The sequence below is a fragment of the Ruditapes philippinarum genome, unplaced genomic scaffold (genome assembly GCF_026571515.1).
Source record: "Ruditapes philippinarum isolate M1 unplaced genomic scaffold, ASM2657151v2 ctg870_1_1_1_1, whole genome shotgun sequence".
NCBI classification, from domain to species: domain Eukaryota; kingdom Metazoa; phylum Mollusca; class Bivalvia; order Venerida; family Veneridae; genus Ruditapes; species Ruditapes philippinarum.
The window spans coordinates 70046-91895 of NW_026864864.1; the positions used below are offsets into that span (position 1 = coordinate 70046).

A 21850-nucleotide genomic window follows, 5' to 3' on the forward strand; every position below is an offset into this window, starting at 1 on the left:
GTGCCAAGTAATATTGAAATCCCTCTATACATGTGGAAGTTTTGCTCCGGACAAGCATTTTTCAATGAGCTCTAAGTGTGACCTTGACCTTTGACCTAGAGACCTGGTTCATGTGCGCGACACTGCTCCTCATAGTGGTGAACATTTATATGAAGTTTCATTAAAATCCCTCCATACATGTAGGAGATATGCTCCGGACAAAATTGGACGCCGCCCGCCCGCCCGCCAGGGGCGTTCCCATAATACGTCCCGTTTTTCAAACGGGCGTATAAAAATGATTGTTAAAAAGAACTCTTCATAAAACATCCCAAAAAGAAGGCAGTAAAGTACATATAATATTATATCTTTTATAAGAAACAATAAGAACAAATTACAGCCACTTCATTATGTTGTACCTTGAAAAGTGTTAAAAAAGTAAAGTATTATCAAAGCATTTTAATTCTTGTGTCTTAAAACTATATTGAAAATATGAAAAATGATCCTAAAGGGATAAAATTTAAGTACCTGTTGGTTCCTGTTTAATGGAAGTTACAGGACTCGGTGTAGAAGCAGTGCTTGGAGCTTGTGAGGCATTTCTTGGAGGTCCACCACTCTGTGAGACACTCATTACTCCATGAGGGAGCTGTCCAGGCGCAAATCTCCTCATGTTTTCATCAAACTGACCATGGCTGGTCATTGGCTCATGCCCAGGACCTGGTTTACCTTGAGGAAAACCAGGAAACTGAAATCCTGGAGGAAATCTTGGACCCATTCCTGGTGGTGGCTGCCTTTCTTCTGAACCTTGTCTTGCATTTGGGTCAAACTGCATTCTTGGATCCATTTGCATTCTTGGATCCATTTGCATTCTTGGGTCCATTTGCATTCTTGGATCAAACTGCATCCTTTGAGCACCAGGCATTCTGTGGAATGGGAATGGTGGTCTGTTTGAAACATCTCCAGGGAAACCTGGGGCAGAAGACACTGCTGCAGAATTAGGAGGCATGACACCATGTGGATACGAGGCTGGAGTAGGTGAAGGAGTTGATGGCACTGAACCAGGTGTTGGTGGTGCCCCTGGCCTATGTGTTGGTGATGGCAACTCTGAATTAGGTTGTGCTACTGACATGTGAGGAACTCCTGGCGGTCCCATCATTGCCATGCCAGATGTTGACATATGCATGGGTGGAACTCCTGGGTGGGGGCTGGTTGGTGACATCTGACCTGGATGCATCTGAGACATTGGATGTACCATGGGCATGCCAGGTCTCATGCCTGGATGCCTCATACCAGGCATGCCCGGATGCTGCATCATACCGGGGTGCCTGGCAGTTGGAGACATTTGCTGCATACTGGAGGATGTAGTCATTGCTTCTCCTGGGATATGTCCACTTGGCATTGGAAATCCCCTCGGTCCACCAGGTTGCATTGCCATAGGATGGCCTGGAGGAAATCTCATTTGCATTTGTCCTACAGGTCTTTCTTGTTGTTGTGGGTACATTGTCTTGTTGGGTCTCATGTTCATGGATAACATTCCAGCCAGATGGGGAGGTAGATTACTTGGTAGGGTGTATCTCTGTTGCTGAGCATGAGACTGCTGTTGTCTTGGACCCCTTGTTCTTGGTGGATGTGGAGCAGAGGATGATGGTGGCTGCCCTGGAACTGGTCCATACATCCTTTGTCCTCCAGGCATGCCATGAGGTCCTGCTTGAAGCTGTGGAACTTGCTGTGGAGACTGCTGAGGTGATGGTCGCTGACTAGTAACAGGAGCATGAGATGCTGATGAGACGGTATGAGGTCCTGATGTATTCTGGTTTATTTGCATTGGTTGGGAAGGTACTCCCTGACTAGCCTGAGGAATAGGTCCTTGGGCTGTACGACTATGAACTGGAGTTTGAGTTGATGCTGAGGAACCTACCAAAGATGCTCCAACACCTTCTGTTTTAACATATGTGCTTGGAGGTAAAGACACTTCAGTTGGAGTTGTGCAGTGTGATGAAACTGCCTGGCCTTGCAAAGGTGGAAACGATACTGTTGAGACTGCTTGCACTATAGATGACACTGAAGAGAAAGCTGGACCTGAACCAGATGAACTTGGAACAGGGGGTCTAGTCATTGAATGATATGGCTGTTGTGGTGAGCCTGTCATTTCTCCCAGTCTCATCATTCCTGCAGCAGCAAATGTGGCTGACACAGATGGAAGTTGAAGGTCATCTTGAGATGTTGTCTGCATAGTTGAGTGACCAGGAGAATGAGCTATACTTCCTTGGCCAGGAGACTGCACTGGGTGGCTTGGGGATTGTGCAGGAATTGAATGGCTTGGAGATGGAGGCACTATAGAGTGTCCTGGTGACTGAGACTGGGCAGGGGAATTTCTTTGACTTCCAGTAGATGCTCCTGGAGATTGTCGCTGCACACTCGGGGGTCTGGATAAGGGCGTTGATCTGTTACTTCCTGAATGACCCGAGTGTCCACCTGCTGATGGTGGTGTTTGAGATTTAGGCCTGGGACTTGGCTGAGGCACTGCCTTTGTATCAACTGAGGCATGCTGAACACCTGTGGCTTGGTTTAAAGAAAAGTCCTCGTGACCCTTTGATTCCAACTTCACACCAGGTTCTTGTTTTATCACTGGCTCTGTTTTTACAACAGTTTCCTGTTTCACACCACCATCTTGAGCAGTAGTAACTGGGAGGGATGACATTGGCAATCTAGGTCCTTGGCCAGGCATAACTGAAAATTGTGGTCTCTGTTGAGCCTGTTGTAGAGCATGTTCTGGGAACTGTCCTCTTTGCATTGGCTGCATTCCTGGTCTTTGCTGAAAGAATGGATGCCTCATACCCATTTGACTCTGAAAAGGATGTCTAGGATCATGCATAAAATATCTCTGTTCTTGACTGCCAGGCATAGAGTAACGCTGGTCTTGTAGGAAATACCTTGAATCTTGGACTCTACCCTCAGCAGAAATCGGTGATCTTTGTTCAAAGCCTTGAAATCCTGGCAACTGTCCCTGCTGTCTGACTCCTGGCATACTCAATCTTAAACCTGGTTCATGAGCCATTCTTGGGTCCTGCCCAGGAGCTCTCCTTCTAAACTCCAACTGACTCATAGCTTGCTGTTGTAGCTGTTGTGTCATAATTTCATGTTGTCCTGGTCTAATAGTGGCCATATCTGGCCGGAAACCTCTAGTGCCTTCATGAGCTGCTGGAAACCGTTGCCTTATATCAGGAACAGCAGATGGATGTGATGCGCTTGTGACAGCTTGCTGTTGTTGGCCTGGTGTATAATGTAATCTTCCTCCATTGGAAGGAATAGGGTGAGGGAAACTTTGAGAAAGACTTGGTGGCCTCTGCATTGGGTCTGTTGGCACTGCTGGTATTGGCCCATAGTGTTGTGGCCTTGGTACCGTTGTTACAATTGGACCTTGTTCAGGAGCAGTGGCAGTTAACTGTTCTACAGGCTTTGGAGGAGCACTTGGTTTTTGTATGTGTGATATAGATGTTGTAGGAGGCAGGTTTTGTTGCACTGTTTCTGATGTAGCTATTTGTGCTTCTGTCACAGAAATCTGTGTTTCTGACAATGATGTATCAACTTTTTCTAGCCCAGTCTGTACAGGTTGAGAAGACAATGGTGTAGGATTAAGGTTTAAATTTTCCTCCTTTACTGTTACTATCGTGACATTGCAAGACTGATCCTCACGAGGCTGATTTTTATAGGCCTGTTGCATCTTTTCAATATCGCCAGATTGTGGTGTGCCTCCTAGTTCTCTTACATTTGAAGTCAATGGCTCTTTTTCTTCAGGCACCATTGAAACATTCGCTGCACTTTTTGGTGCATTTCCTGAGACAATTTGTTCAGCTTTATTTCCCTCTTCTTTTTCATTTTTAGACACAGCTGTGTCATGAAGTGGTTCTGTCCTATTATTACCAGCTTTTATAGAAGGAACATGTTCAGAATTAATATGTTGAGCATCACTTTCTGGGGACTTTCTTGAAACAACTGGATTTGTAAAGGCACTGTCTTTCGAAGAAATAATACTTTGCGATGGGTTTGCAATCTGTAGAGGCTGAGTTGTGGTGGGACATGCATCATTTGATCCTGTGGCTACAACTGGTGTTGGTTTTAATGCTGGAGGGTTTGAAGACATTGTTATGTATGGATGATCAGCATGAACAGCCATTTGCTGTGGCGAAAGAAGAGATGACTGCAAAGGAGGTGGAACATCTTGACTTGTGGTTACAATGGACAGAGGTTCGCTCTGACTAGTAGAATTGCTGGCACCATTTGATGATTCAGTATTTTGGGGTGGAGGTGTTCCACAATTGACTCCATCTGAGCACTGTACAGTTGGAGGTGGTGTACCACAATGAATTCCATCTGTACATTCACCTGTTGGTGGAGGTGTACCACAATGAATTCCATCTGTGCATTCACCTGTTGGAGGAGGTGTACCACAATGAATTCCATCTGTACATTCACCTGTTGGAGGAGGTGTACCACAATGTATTCCATCTGTACATTCACCTGTTGGAGGTGGAGTACCACAATGAATTCCATCAGTACATTCACTTGTTGGAGGTGGGGTACCACAGTGAATTCCATCTGTACATCCACTTGTTGGAGGTGGGGTACCACAGTGAATTCCATCTGAGCATTCACCAGTTGGAGGTGGAGTACCACAGTGTATTCCATCTGTACATTCACCTGTTGGTGGTGGTGTACCACAATGAATTCCATCTGTACATTCACCCGTTGGAGGAGGTGTACCACAATGAATTCCATCTGAGCACTGCACAGTTGCAGGAGGTGTACCACAATGTATCCCATCACTGCATACAATTGTTGGAGGTGGGGTACCACAATGAATTCCATCTGTACATTCACCTGTTGGTGGAGGTGTACCACAGTGAATTCCATCTGTGCATTCACCTGTTGGAGGAGGTGTACCACAATGAATTCCATCTGTACATTCACCCGTTGGAGGAGGTGTACCACAATGAATTCCATCTGTACATTCACCCGTTGGAGGAGGGGTACCACAATGAATTCCATCTGTACATTCACCAGTTGGAGGAGGTGTACCACAGTGTATCCCATCACTGCATACAGTTGTTGGAGGTGGTGTACCACAATGAATTCCATCTGTACATTCACCTGTTGGAGGAGGTGTACCACAATGAATTCCATCTGTACATTCACCCGTTGGAGGAGGGGTACCACAATGAATTCCATCTGTACATTCACCTGTTGGAGGAGGGGTACCACAATGAATTCCATCTGTACATTCACCTGTTGGAGGAGGTGTACCACAGTGTATTCCATCACTGCATACAGTTGTTGGAGGTGGTGTACCACAATGAATTCCATCTGTACATTCACCTGTTGGAGGAGGGGTACCACAATGAATTCCATCTGTACATTCACTAGTTGGAGGAGGTGTACCACAATGAATTCCATCTGTACATTCTCCAGTTGGAGGAGGTGTACCACAATGAATTCCATCTGTACATTCACCAGTTGGAGGAGGTGTACCACAATGAATTCCATCTGTACATTCATCAGTTGGAGGTGGTGTACCACAATGAATTCCATCTGTACATTCACTTGTTGGAGGTGGTGTGCCACAATTTACTCCATCTGTACACTCTGGTTTATTTTGGTTATCATTTAATTCATTATCTTCTTTTAGGGCACTTACTTCTGTCTCCGACTGACTTTTCTCTGTACTATTTGTTTCTTGTTCACTTTTTGATGAACTTTCTCTCAATGCATCGGTACTTGCAGCATGTGCTACTTCATTTATTGATGGATTAATTTGCTGCTCCTTAGTAACAGTTGTTTCTGCGCTTTTTGTTTGAAAACCTCCAGATTGTCCTAACATCTGAGACTGGCTTGTTTCTGTCGTTGTATCTGAAGATGACATCACTTGGTGGCTTAATGTTGTTAATTGACTAGCTTGTGTGGCACTTGAAACACTTGTTAAAGTAGTTGTCACTTTAACAGTACTTGGTGGATTGTTATGGGGTAATGTGGTAGCAAGAGTTACATTTGTTTCTTGTATTGGAGCAGCTGAAGTAACTTGTGTATGTTGCACTGTACCTTGTTGCTCTTTACTAATAACTGATTGTCCAATGCCTGTCATTGGTCCCTGAGGAAAGTTTGGATTAGGCTGCAGTCCCATTCTTGGCACTGGTCCAAGGCTTGGAGCAGCTGGTCTTGGTGATCTTCTGGCCGGGGTACTAGTTGCTTCTGGAGCCCTCCAGTGTGGCTGCATAGGTGGCCGGACTCTTGGCTGACCTTGTACATCAAAAGGTAAAAAACCTGTTGGAAATTGGGGTGCCTCACCTCTCTGTTGCATGAGATGTCTGATATGAGCAGGGTAATTGGCAAGCCCTGGTGGCAGCCTTGCAAACCTAGTTTGTTGACCAGGAAAAGCTGGATGATGTAGTTGCCCTGGCATGTTTATTTCAGAGCCTGGTAAAGCAGGCCTATGAGCATGATCCATGCCAGGGCCATGTATAGCTGGATGCTGTCCCTGGAGACCAGTTGACATTGACAACTGGCCTTGTGATGGTCTCACTTGTGTCTGGCCTGGCAATGGCGCTGCTTGACTGCCTGTTACTGTATGAGGTTGCTGACTTAATACTGGAATGTGACTCTGTAATGATGATGCAGATGACACAATATTTTGACTTTGAAAAGATGATGGCTGACTAGAACCTGAGATTGTTTGATTGGATGTATGACCAGGTGGTATTGATGTAGGCTGATTTACGTGTGCTGATCCAAGTACTTTGCCCTCATTCTGGCAAGTTATTGGCTGTGGTCCAACATTAATGGATTGTACTGCAGGATTTGTTGTTGACATCACAGACACATTTACGTTGACTTGCTGGTTTGGTCCTCTCGGGGAAGAAGCTGATGCAATAGGCAAACCTGAGGGACTCTGAGCTGAGACAACCTGCTGTGTGCCAGTCTGGTCAGTAAGTGGTGAAGGGATTCCCTTTGGTGACTGTGCAAGGGGAGACTGTGCCAAAGGTGACTGAGCAGGTGGACCTGGAGATGGCACTGCTGATGTGGCTGTTTGACCTGGGGTTAGCCGACCTTGTGCCCCTGGAGTGAGCCTCCCCTGAGTCCCAGGCGTAAGCCTCCCTTGTTGCACTGGAGTTAGTCTACCCTGAGAGCCTGGTGTGAGCCTTCCTCCCTGTCCTGGTGTTAATCTTCCTTGAGCTGGTGGAGTCTGAAATAAAAAAAATCAATCAAATAAAAATCAAAATCACAAAAACTACCTCATTTATTTACAAACAGAATCTTAATATAAACTGATCAATGGATGTTCAAATCAACTGAATCCAGACCGGCCTTTTGTAATAACATACTAATCCTTTGTTTCATGACCATGAAGCCTTGAATATAGAGTATTGGTGTGCTGTTTTTACATATTTATAGGTACTCTCACTATTGGCTTTCTAACTTGGCTACACCAAACACTAAATGAAGGGTGTGTGAGACAAACACAGCTATTGTCAATAGCTGAATACAAATGAAAAGCTATAGAATTGAGTTTGAACTATAAGTTTTACTTTAAAAAAAATTCTTATTTTTCAATAAGCTCAGTTGTAAGTTTGATTACCTTTGAAGGTGGTGCACCAGGACTCGGCACTTGACCAACTTGTGCTGCTAGCTGAGAGGTTAATATTGCTTGCTGACCCTGAGACAGTATTGTTGGCTGACCTTGACTTGCAATGGTCACTTGCTGACCCTGAGACAATACAGTTGGCTGACCTTGACTGGTCAAGGTTAATTGCTGACCTTCAACTACACCAGTTTGGGGGACAGTTCCAGCAATGACAGACTAAATTAATAGATAAAGATTATGTAAAATAATCATCTGTTTTCAACAAATATACATTTACATACATATTTTAATGCAAGAGTTTTTTTTATATATATATTCAATATTTTTTCGACAATTCCTATTATAATATTCAAAATTATATAGAACTACTGTTTTATACTCCGAAAATGGATAATTAAACAATAAATTTAAATCCTTAAAACTTACAAATTTCAACATCATTTGATTATTACAAGACATTTTTATTTCAAAAGCTGCAATCAAAATCATGTACACATTACATAGATCTAGAGACATTGTTCTACTCACGGCTGGACTTTGTGTACTTGGTGTGGTCTGGCCAGATGTAGCAAGTGAAGGTGACTGACCACGCTGCATGTTGGCTGTATTACTCAATATTTCCATGATCCGTCTCTCAGTCTCATCTTGGGGCTTGAACTGCATCGGCGGTGGCTTACTTTGTGCCTGTTGACTTGATGCTGGCTGTGAACCTGAAATCACATCATCTATATTAGCATACAACCATTTCTAGGCATTTTATAACACTCTACTACTTTGTTATATAACAAGAACATTTGTTCTTCAAAACCTGTCATTTTACATTTATGCTTTTGGAAATAAATATGGAACAATTTAAAGGGTTCACGACTTGGTCTTTTAAGGTGGTAATGCCAGTATAAGAAACCAAGCTCTCTGAAATCAAACCTTTGACCTCTATTTCTAGACACAAACTTTATACCAAGAATCATAATTATTATCTATTATGTTATGTTTATGGCATCAAACAAGGTAATTTGATAAAATAGAGTTATTATGCAAAGCCTTAAATATCCTCAAATATCCCTGAAATATTTGTTTCAGATGCAGTCCTGAAAAGGAATAGCTTTTTCATTAATACTCAAGTCGAATTTTGTAATATATCTTAATTAATGAACAATTACATATACTGTACAGCCAAATTCACTAGATTGATAAAATAATTGAATAGCAAGTTGTAAACATTTGTTATTTATCCATTTGTTTAGACTACATCAATATTATCACCACCATGTACATTATACGGTTAAAAAACTATATTTATATCAGTGGTATACTGTTAACAGTAACTTACTGTCCTACAAAGTTCCCTTAAACTTTGCAGATGTGATCATTATACTATTAGAAAATTAGAAAATCCATTAAATGAAATTTGTAACATTTTCAACTTTAAGATTTATAAAGCTAAGCCCCAAAAAGATTACACTGCTTGTTTAACAATTCAAACGCTGTCGTAACTAAATATAGTTAGAACAAACTTTTGTTCAGTGAACCTTTGAAATTCCTATTGGAATAAAATATTTTGTGTTGACAAAGAAACTGCATTTTGTCTAAGGGAACTGTATAGCAATAAAATACATGCAGTGACATATTAAAAGTATTAACATGCAATTATTGATATTATATTATACATGTATATGAGATATGAACAAAATACGGACAACATACAGAATATGCACTGATTGATTTGTAAATGATGATATTAATAGAAACTTCTATGTGAAATATCAACACGCCTTTGAAATGATTAGTTCAGTTCTCAATTTTGTGCAGACAAAGACAAAATATATTACAGAAAAAAAACTCACAGAAAAGTTTGTTTTGTGATGATACAATAATCAGTGCCCAAGATAAAAAGAACTCTGCGCCCAAGAACTATTTAAAATGGATGCCCATGGCAGTTTCTATTATTTCAGATGTATCTAGAATATTCCAAAATGACAAATCTCTCCTAACCTTTAACCTGCTGAATTTCCTAAATGGACTTGTCCAGCTTCCATTCTGGAACTGTCCATTATCATTTATGGGGAAATCAAGATGAAATTTTGAAATAAGTCGCAGGCTTTCTACTGCCTCTACCAAAAAAACTAGGGAACAAGGAACATCGCAATGCGATGCAACCAGGTTTTCAGCAAAATATTTCACAGAAGCTTCGTCATGCAGGGGCATTTGTTTTAAAGTGAACACCCCGCCCGCCCACCCAAAATCACAAAACCCCAATGATATGCACAAGGACTCTCTTGATGAGAAAGCTTCTGTGAAAGTTTGTCAAAATAGTTTGTAGGAAGAGGTGTGCAAATAAGAATTTGTTCACTTTATATTCTATATATGGAACAAAAACAATATATTTCTATATAAGGGAAAAAAATAAATGGCCATAATTAGGTCAAACATTATCAAATCTTATAACCCTGACAACATGCAGCAAGAGTTGATGACAAAGCTTCTGCGAGAGTTTTGTCAAAATCCCTAGAGAATTGTAGGAGTTGCGCACAGAATTGCGCAGAGAAGAAGTGTTCACTATATATTATTCTGTATAAGGAAAAAAAACAAAGGGCCATAATTAGGTAAAAAATTATCTAATCACAAAACCCCGACAATATGTGCTATGGCACTTGATGACAAAGCTTCTGTGAAAGTTTGGTCAAATCCGTTGAGAAATGTAGGAGAAGTTGCGCACTGTAGAAATTGTTCACTATTATATTCTGTATAAGGAAAAAATACACAAAGGGCCATAATTAGGTCAAATATTATCCAATCACAAAACCCCGACAATATGTGCCAGGCACTTGATAACAAAGCTTCTAAGAAAGTTTGGTCAAAATCCGTTGAGAAATGTAGGAGGAGTTGCGCAAAGAAGAAATTGTTCACTATAATATTCTCTATAATGAAAAAAAACAAAGGGCCATAATTAGGTCCAATATATACCAATTGCAAAACCCTGACAATATGTGTCAGGGCACTTGATGACAAAGCTTCTGAGAAAGTTTGGTCAAAATCCGTTGAGAAATGTAGGAGGAGTTGCGCACAGAAGAAATTGTTCACTATATATTCTATATAAGGAAAAAAAAACAAAGGGCCATAATTAGGTCAAATATTATCTAATCGCAAAACCCCGACAATATGCGCCAGGCACTTGATGACAAAGCTTCTGTGAAAGTTTGGTCAAAATCTGTTGAGAAATGTAGGAGGAGTTGCGCACATAAGAAATTGTTCACTATATATTCTATATAAGGAAAAAAAACAAAGGGCCATAATTAGGTCAAATATTATCTAATCGCAAAACCCCGACAATATGCGCCAGGGCACTTGATGACAAAGCTTCTGTGAAAGTTTGGTCAAAATCCGTTGAGAAATGTAGGAGGAGTTGCGCACAGAAGAAATTGTTTACGCCCGCCCGCCCGTCCGCCATCCGCCCGCCGCCCGCCCGCCCGCCCGCCCCGCCGACATACCTCAATCTAATAACCAGTTTTCTCCTTCGGAAAACCTGGTTAAAAAGTAGGGCATTTTTTTTACCAAAAAGTAGGGCAAAGTAGGGATTTCTGATGTTAAAAAGTAGGGATAAAGTAGGAATTTTCTTACTGTTTTATTTAAGAATTAGCAAAACATACCATCACCAAGACCACATCAGGCTGTGTGTATCTTCAGTTCAGTCCATGCTTGAAAGACAGGCAACTCATAGCCAAAATGTTGCTTAATGTTTTGCCAAGGCACCATAAGCAGAGCTGCATCAGTACTAAGGGTGTAGTACTTAAGTACCAGTACCAGTACTTGCCAAGATTTGCAGTACCAGTACTTGATTTAAGCTTGGTACTGCAGTACCAGTACTTTTTTGGGGGAAGTAATTAAGTACCAGTAGACTACTAATACTTTTATATATTCATCAAAGTTTGAATAAATACACAGTGTCATTCTAAATAATTGCAAACATTATTCAACAAAGAAATTAAAAATCATATACTTTAAAGTTGACATTACATTTTTACAACTTAAATGAACGAACATACATTTTACAAACAATAATTACAACATATATTCATGTCATATGTTATTGTTTAGTAACCAGTCAACTGTAATACAATGCAATAATCTTACATTTTAAACCCACCAGTCTTTTTGTTGCCTTCACACCTCTGTTCATTTTATACCAAAGTAAATAACAACTTTTTATGGTGCTAACAATATCACTTGAAATAGGATTATTTAGAATAGAAGTAATTAATTAGTGTTTATTTTGCTCTTTTTTTTACTAGTAAATACAAAGTAATAAGATTGCAATAAGGATATTTTATCAGTAAAGAGTTATTGACTCTGTTTATCTCAATTTTAATTTTACTTTAAGTCTTTGGTGCTTTTTTATGATAAATACTAAGTTAACATTTGAAGGAATATTGCAGCAATTTATTTATAGTTTGATAACTTACTTTTTCACAAAAATAAAATAATACATGGAATTTACAGCTTTACTTTATGAGTAGAAATAATGACATTTTTATCAAAACCAAAAATACTGCCTAATGTAATGCAGTAGCAGTACCACCTTTTAAAAGTTTTAAGACAGCAATGCAGTACCAGTACCTGTGTAGTAGCAAAATTTTGTAAGAGTACGGTAATTCAGTATCAGTACCAGTACTTGCAAAATCGCTGCAGTACATACTGCAGTACCAGTACCAGTAATGCAGCTCTGATCATGAGTCTTTCAAGGATGGACATCACAAGGAGAACAAGATTGCATTTGAGAAAAATGCTATGCCACCGCATTAATACAACACTAAATAGTAGTGTAGTAACAGATTTTTTTTGTTTCTATACAATTTTGAAGATTGTCATAATGCATAGATCCCTGACCTATCTTATTCTTATTATCAGATTTGTGGTTAAATCTGTTGTTAACTCAATAAAAGATCAGAGTAGGAACATATCAATGCACTCGAGACTAGTGAATTTGGTGGTGAAGGTCATATTTCACACAGCCTAAATTTCATGACTACATCAAAAGGACAACACAGTAAGACACTTTGTCAAAATCTAGGTCAGCTGAAATCAAAGTTTACTTTACATCTTAATCTGTGCACATGGTGCAAATTTCATAGCTGTACATCAAAGGACAAGAAAGTAGGTCACATCATCAAAATCTAGGTCACCTGATATCAAAGTTCAATTTTACAACTATAACTGTAAACATCGTCAAAATTTCATTGCTGTACATCAAAGGACAAGAAAGTAGGTCACTGTCCCCTTGGGCAAGGCAAAATTTTGGATCCAAGGGTTTAATTCAAAACAATCTTGACACAGGTCCACCAAACAAAATTGCAAGTCAAATATCTAAGCTGTAGCTTTCTCCCATTCAGAAAACATTTGTTTTATTTTCTGTTTTTACTATGTGTACATAATGAGAATCACCGCCCCCTGGCAGGGCCAATTTTGACACCAGGGGAAAAATTTGAACAACTTTGGTAGAGGACCTATAGATGATATTATATAGCAAACATCCAAGCTCTATGCCTTGTGCCTTCAGACAAAAATATTTTTTATTTTTTTACTATATGTACATAATGAAAATCAATGACCCCCTGGGCGGAACCAATTTTGACCCCAGGGCTATAATTTGAACAATTTTGGTAAAGGTTCACTTTGCAAAGTCTCATGCCATATATTTAACCTCTAGCCTTTGTCAATTCAGAGAAAAAGATTTTTCAATTCAGAGAAGAAGATTTTTCAAGTTTTCACTTTATACAATCATATAAGGAAAAATATCACCTCTGGGGCAGGGCAATTTTAACACTAGGGGCATAATTAAAACAACTTTAGTAGAGGACCCATAGATGATATTATATACCAAATATCAAAGCTCTAAGCCTTGTACCGTCAGACAAGAGGATTTTTTAATTTTTTACTCTATGTACATAGTGAAATCAATGACCCCTGGGGGTGGGGCCAATTTTGACCCTAGGGCTATAATTTGTACAATCATGCTAGAGGTTCACTACATAATGTTTCATGCAAAATATCTTAACTCTAGTCTTTGTAAATTTAAAGAAGATGATTTTTTAAATTTTTTACAATATACATATAAGTAAAACCTATGGCCCCCGGGGCGGGGCTAATTTTGACACAAAATTTGAACAACTTTGGTAGAGTTCCTATAGATGATATCATTTAACAAATATTAAAGCTCTAAGCTTTGTACCTTCAGACAATAAGATTTTTTATTATATATATATACTGAAAATCAATGACCCCCGGGGCGGGGGCAATTTTGACCCCAGGGCTATAATTTGAACAATCTTGCTAGAAGTTCACTTCACAATGTTTCATGCAAAATATCTAACCTCTAGCATTTGTCAATTGCTAGAAGAATTTTTTTTAAAGTTTTACTATAAGTTTTTACTATATACATATAAGGAAAACCAATGACCCCCCGGGCGGGGCCGATTTTGACCCCAGGGCTATAATTTGAACAATCTGGGTAGAGGTCTACCAGACAATGCCTTATGCAAAATATCTAAGCTCTAGGCCTTTTGGGTCTTAACAAGAAGGTATTTTAAGTTTTTACTATATGTACATATAGTGAAAATTAATGACCCCCGGGGCTGGGCCGATTTTGACCCCAGGGCTATAATTTGAACAATCTTGGTAAGGGTCTACCAGACAATGCCTTATGCAAAATATCTAAGCTCTAGGCCTTTTCGGTCTTTACAAGAAGGTATTTTAAGTTTTTACTATATATACATATAGTGAAAATCAATGACCCCCGGGGCGGGGCTGATTTTGACCCCAGGGCTATAATTTGAACAATCTTGGTAGAGGTCTACCAGACAATGCCTTATGCAAAATATCTAAGCTCTAGGCCTTTTGGGTCTTTACAAGAAGATTTTTTAAATTTATTCTTATAATTCCTTATGGTTGCCATGGCAACCAGATTTCTGCATGGAATGAAATTCTTTGAACAACTTTTGAACCCCTTCACCCAAGGATCAATCCTGCCAAGTTTGGTTGAAATTGGACTAGTGGTTTTTCACAAGAAGATTTTTTAAAGTTCACTATATAATCTATATAACACACACACACACAAACAAACAAACAAACACACACACACACACACATACACACAGGTGAATCGCTATATGCCACCGCATCGCAGATGCTGCGGTGGCATAAAAACACACACACCTGAACTACTCATCAATTGCAACTGAAAATGCAACTGAAATACCACTTTAAATATCTTCTTTTTTTCATTTCATTTCAAAATGAAAAAGTAGGGATAATAGGGCTATTTCAGAAAAAAGTAGGGCAAAGTAGGGATCAAAAGAAAAAAGTAGGAAAAGTAGGAAAAGTAGGGACCAGTAGAAAGCCTGAAGTCGGCCTACAGTATTGAGGTTGATCAAACAGCACAGTAGTACAGGCTGGCCTGGTTCTATACTGGTGGCAAACGCTAATCACTTGTTTTCAACAGGTTGTAGGTTGCCGACAATGTTCAGTCAGCTTTTTGTGTAGCATAAATTATTTATACAGATTCTGTTGCTGATAGAATATAATTATGCAACGATATATAATATTATATAATAAATATTAATTCAAAATATAGAAATATACAAGCTGCATGATACATATCATTAATGGATTATCTTATAGTATTAAAATTCCTATTTATGTTGTACAGAATAAATTTAAATGTGAATTGTAGTAGAGTTTAATATTTTATGCAAAATTTATTTCTAATTAACATTCTATCACTCAGAGTAAGCCTGACGTTCTGTACAGTGTAATCAGACTATAATTACTGTATTAGCAAAATTTATTAAAATGAATTTTTATTAAAATGGTAAGAGATGTATAAAGTCTCTGGCATGCATAGGTCACAATGTCACAAAAAAATATTGAAGACTGGCTGAAAAAACAAAGACTTTCACCAAAATTGACTTTTTAAAGCTCTGAAATCACATCTAGTAAATTGCTTTTAAGGGGAATAAAAAGCAATCTTAATCAGTTTTTCAACTCTAGTTTAGTTTTAAACATATTCATTTAAGCTCCATTATACAAAGTTCTTTCCCCAAATAACAATAAAGTATCTAAGTTTAGCTCTTTTATTTAGCAATGCCGTCTCAGATTAAAAAAAAAAAAGTCTGTAACCCCAAAAGCTTTCAACTTTAACTTTTCATAATCTGATCTTAATCAAAAGCTATATGAGCCGTGTCACGACAAAACCAACATAATGGGTTTGCGACCAGCATGGATCCAGACCAGCCTGCGCATCCGCGCAGCCTGATCCGGATCCATGCTGTTCGCTATCAGTTTCTCTACTTGTAAAAGAGTTGGTAAGCGAACAGCATGGATCCTGATCAGACTGCGCGGATGCGCAGGCTGGTCTGGATCCATGCTGGTCGCAAACCCATTATGTTGTTTTTGTCGAGTCGCGGCTCATATGTCTTTAAACCAAATGCTGCCTCATCACAACTTATTATTTTGATTCCCCTTCACTTGTTAGTTGTATTACATATTTATTTAACTTATAATTCTTTTAGTTTCATAAAACAATTACTTTTATAATCTTTTTTTAGTATTATCATTCTTTAAATAAAAACTTATTCAAAGAATACAAACAAAAATGTAATACAATATAAAACTGGGGTACAACATAAACAGAATGCATATACTACAAAATAGGCTGGATTCACACACAATATAAAGGTGTTCTTCAAACTGCTGTGATATATAGGTTATGTAATGAATACTCGTGAATATGCCTACATAAACTACATCAATACACGGCATATGTGCTAGGAATCAAAGATTACACAACGCAGAGAAAATAACACTCCTCGATTGATTTTTAGAATCACTTATCACTGAATGCTTAAGTGTCCATTTTATATACTAATGGATTGTTAATATCGACTGCTTATTCAAGAGAAATTGATTCTATGAAAGTAAATGTGAACATGTACTAACTTTGATGAAATTAGTTATTTAAATTGATATTTTAACTCTTAACCAATTAAGAAAGGGGCAAAATGCAAAGAACATTTTGGTTTTCATTTCAGATATCAAAACTATTTTAAAGGAAAATGGACTGAAATAATGTCTTCAAAAAGATGGTAGAAACATTATCATTAAAATATAAGACTTAAACAAACTTATTATATCTGAAATTCTCTTTTAGTCTTGCAATTTAGGCTTCCTATCATTCTCTATAAAAAAAATGTCAAAATTACAAATTTCTGTCAAGCGGGTTCAATATGTGTCCATCACCTTATTAATAATGCTGAAGTTTTTTTAACCCCATTGTACAATATACATGTATAATCATACAATCATACAAATTATATACATTTGTATATATATATAAGACACTCTCTATGCATATATATAGAATATCACAGTCATTTGAAGAAGCAACAACTTAAAGTGTCAGTAAAAAGCACACTACAATATGAAAAATAAAGGTCACAATTCTATTTTTTGTATTACTATCAGTTGGTTTTTTCTTCTTTTTTCTCTTCTTTGTTTTTTCCTTCGATTCCGTAGTGTTAGTCACAGCATCCAGGGTGTGGGGAGGTGGGTTAATTTCTGCAACAGCCAGCTCAACTAATCAAATTCAAGCAAATTTTACCCTTGCCCAATATGAGACAAAAAATATCACCATTCCCTAAAATATCCATGCAACTTACGCTTTTTTAATAACTTAATTTAAATGAGTCTAAATAAACATATTTTTCTTTTTGCTGATACAGATAATGTTGTGTTGTAAATTGACTTAAATCTTTATTCTAATGAAGTATCTAAATTATATTCCACGGGATATTTTCGATCTATTTTAGCTTAGGTAATTTGATCACAAGTAACGGTAACAAGAAATGGAAAGAGAAGGATGTTTTATAATTACATGCCATTATGGAAGGATTATGTTAATATACTTCATCCAGAAACTTCATTGTTCTATAGCAGATACATTTGGAATGATCAGTATTTTAAAATGAAGGTTAGTAAGGATTGAAAAGAAATTTCAAACAATTTAACAGATATCATGCACTGATTATCAACTCCCAATACGTTACATTAGTAATCAAAACCTCATTCGAACAAACAAGCAAAAATGCAGGTAAAACCCTGCCCTAACAGAAACATTAAATCAAAAAGTAGTCCCTTTTCCAAATAAATACAGTAATGTATGAATACACTTGTTATAGATCTACCTTGTGCAACGGTCTGTGGGCCTGCTTGAGGTTGTGGTGGGAAGGTTCCTGGTGGACCCTGGAACCTAATCTCACCGCCTGGGCCTGGAGCCGGCAGCCTTGCTCCTACAGCTTCCATGGGAAATCTTTGCTGCTGTTGTTGTTGTTGCTGCTGTATCCAGGCTTGCTGACCTTCCATGGGTCCTGCTGGGAATCGAGATGGATGCTGACCTTCCATAGGAGGTCCTTGGAATCGTACAGGGTGTGGCTCCCGAGGACCAGGGAACCGATGGTCAGCAAACACAGGTTGGATTGGTGCACCAGGGGTCTCTGTAGCTTCCCCTGATAATTATACAATTATACAATGTACATACAATATCATACATGTAACTTCTATTTTTTGAGTGACTAATTGGCCTTTCAAACATAATTAGCAAACACAATAAGTTAACAGTCTGGATTGCTTGTACCAAATTAATGTCATGTTTTCCCCCTAAGAATGATTTTATACATATATCAAAGTTCAAGGTCAGAAAAGATCAGATCAAAGTTCAAGGTCGGAAAAGATCAGAACAGTAATTACATTAACATGCAAACTTAAATATACAAGACATATCACTAAAGGTAATGAATGCTCCTCAAACTAGAATGTTTATAAATGTATATCATTGCAAAGTATAGATTTATTTTAAGCATCCTTGACCTTGACTAAAATACCCTCTCGCTCCATCCAAAGTTAGAGGACCATAATATAATAGGTAGCGGTCAATAAATTAAATGATTGGAGAAACTGTACGAAAGCCTGACTGAAGTATGAAAGGACGAAGTGGTGAATATATGCTCAACAATTTTTGTGTGTGTGTGTATGCATAAAGATCATGAACTAAAGTGTCAGAATTTCAATAGCATAGATATAAAATGATCATTTTGTTGTTGAAGATATCTATTTTTCAGAGATTTTATCATAAACAGGTAAGAAATCATCTCACCTGGTGGTTGTTCCCCTTGTTTGATTATGTGAGTTTCTCTCAACTTCTCTATCTTTTCTTGCTGCTGATACGTATCACTGAATGGATTATTATCCTGTAACAAAAATTCAAATTACACATTAACAATCCAAAAGTTTAACTCGATTTATATAAGTTATCCAAGTTCTTTTAATAAAGTAACAACAACTTAAGTCTATATACTGACTTATTCAAATTATCTTAATCAAAATTTGGCTGTTCCTATATATTTTACTCAGAGGCTGCAAAATCAATAGTCTGTATTGCCCAGTTTGTCTCACAGCCTGTATAGACAAAAAATTTCTAACTATTTACTACATAAATATCATACAGACAAGTTAAGAAATGCTTTAGATAAAGATGGACATGTACATCAAAATCAGAGTTTGCAAGCCCAGTCTTACTCTTGATTTGTGTAACAATCTATATTTCCTTTGGGTTTTTTTTGATAAGGTATTACTTACACCAAAGTTTGCCATTCTGGGTTGTGGGGATGCCCCTGGGGCTGTTGGCATCATAGGTGGGCGAGGTCCAGGCATTCTAGGCCCCATTTGACGCAGTCTGTTCTGCATATACTGTTCATACTCCTGCCTCATATCTCGCGTCATTCTAGCAGAAGCCTGGTTCCCAGGCATTCTTACAGGAGGTGGCTGCATCTGAGGTCCGGCTTGAGGGTTTGAGGTTACTGGTGGAGCACCTGGCATTGGCCCCATCATCTGAGGTGGCTGACCAGACTGGGCCATCTGCTGATTGAATCGTTCCTGAAACAAAGAATTTTCATTTACTAAAACACATATTAAATTCAAAGTTCTGAATACAGAAAACACTTTTGAGTTCCTACCGACACACTTAACCAAACTTACAGCATTCCTAGAAATACAGCTAAAATAACATTTTGAAAGACTTATTAATCATTTTATTATAAATTAAGAGTTTATAAAGATGTATTATGAAATATTCTCTCAAAAACAAAAACAGAAGTAACAGAAACACGATCAATTCACCAATTTGACTATAACTTAATCATGAACAGGTATGAAAAGAAGCCTATAATATCTTGGGTCACCCTCTTTATCCAGTGATCATGGGCTCTGGCCGCTGCAGCTGGGGTCATGACCACCTTTCCCTAATTGGTTTGTTTCAGCAATTGGAGTTGAGAGATTAAAAATTTTAAACTTTCATAACAACAGGTCTAAAATAAATATGTTTAAATCTTAGCCTGCTAATGACAACTGAATCTACCGTACGACCAATGCAAACCAACAAAATCCAGCTCATCCTTGCAGGCTTATCATAATCTGCACTTTTAGCTATGTAGTCAGTTTTTTTTTTTTTTAAATCTTCCTAAAACTGATGAATGTTTTTTGGGCATGACTGACAGACAAATGGGTTTTTCAAGAAATTTAGCATGGCAAGGTTTTAATTAAACTAAAACAGATTATGTCGTCACCTGTTGTTTAGTCCTATAATCTTGTATGGCAATCTGATGTTGTCTATTCTGTTTCCTCATTTGTTCAAGTTGTTTCTGTAACATAGACTGTTCCTGGCTGGCTCTCTCTAACTCCATTACATCCTGAGCTGGCATTTCCTGTCCATTCTTCTTCGCCTAAAATAATAGTGAACTTAATATTCAGTTAAACTCCTACAACAATCTGAATTATAACTATATCACCTTTACTTAAACCCCTTACACTCCTGAATTTTTGAAATGGACTTTCCCTGCTTTAAATTTGAAACTGTCAAAAGTAGGTTCAATATAAAAAGGATAAAATATAGCAGTAAACAGTTTATATTCTGGTCATAGTAACTAAGTATGTTGACTGACCTGACATTGTATTTGAAGCCTAGGTATGTAAATTTCCAAGCATGCACTAAGAAGTCATTTTTCAAGTTATACAATACTATAGAAATTATTAAGGTAACTGATGATAATTCTGTTATGTTTTTCTTTATGGATTACATATGATTTTTATTACATAGATGACTATATTCACAACTTTTCTTTCATGCAAACTGATTTTATATAGTGACATAAAACTGCTTTTAAAGCTGTTGAGACTAACTGCTTTAAGTTCTAACCCCATGCCTTCATTTTTAATCACATGCATCCTTTATCTTTCAAATACAAACACACTGCATTTGAGGATAAAATACCTCATTTAATCACAAATACCAACAAAGACACAGTGTAATACTTTACCTGTCTATTTCTTGCATTAATGGCTTTCTTTGTTCGTTTTTGTTTCTGTATTTGTTGTTCGAGGAATTTGACTTGCATTTCAAGGAATTCTCCATGTTTCATCAACCAATGTTCATACTGGTAATATTGTCTATCAGAATCTGGTGCATTATCAACTGAAACAAAACAACAGTAATTTATATGTACATTTGTATTTACAGTGAATCTTGGTTATAAGAAACTCATTCGGACCATGAAATTTAGTTTGCTATATCCGAGGTTTCTATGTAAGGAAACTGTATCTTATAAGCAACTTATATACAGCAAACATAAATATATAACAAACAGCTTTTATGTTTGATGATTTGATAGATATAATTGTTATTTACTATATTTGTCATAAATTTATAGATCTGAACCAAGGTATTACCTGGAGTTGGAGGTTTAGGTGGAGGCATTGGACCAGGTGGCCCTCCAAATGACTGTGCTCCCTGGGTATGTGGACTCAACTGTCCAGGCATTCTGGGTCTCATACCTGGCATATCCGGCTGAGCAAAAATACCTGGCTGGCCAGGATGTCTGGAAACACAATTGTAAAATTGCTATAGCTGTCTACATGTTTACGTTTAATCATATTATGACAATATTTTTGTATCTATTACCATCATTGACAGGAAAATGCAGAGAAAATAGTGATAAATTATAACAATTATATAAATGTCTACAGACATTTTGTTAAAAAAGGTATATACATGTATATAGATATACAATGATAATCTAGCAAAATATGTTTGTGAAGACTTTGAAAATGGATGACTGCAGATACATATATTCATGC

The 21850-nt window shown here is 37.8% G+C and overlaps 1 protein-coding gene across 1 annotated transcript in view; it reads right to left on the reverse strand.

The window, feature by feature from the left end:
• Positions 1-21850, reverse strand: part of LOC132727102 (uncharacterized) — a 73000-nt gene that overhangs the window by 3819 nt on the left and 47331 nt on the right. Inside the window, exons 43-52 of the mRNA XM_060712507.1 lie at positions 21443-21591; positions 21034-21188; positions 20284-20439; positions 19298-19594; positions 18816-18909; positions 17848-18168; positions 17123-17239; positions 8141-8322; positions 7607-7828; positions 505-7213 (exon numbers count right to left, since the gene is read on the reverse strand). Coding sequence (XP_060568490.1) covers positions 505-7213; positions 7607-7828; positions 8141-8322; positions 17123-17239; positions 17848-18168; positions 18816-18909; positions 19298-19594; positions 20284-20439; positions 21034-21188; positions 21443-21591 — 8402 coding nt within the window. The remainder of the gene's footprint in view (positions 1-504; positions 7214-7606; positions 7829-8140; positions 8323-17122; positions 17240-17847; positions 18169-18815; positions 18910-19297; positions 19595-20283; positions 20440-21033; positions 21189-21442; positions 21592-21850) is intronic.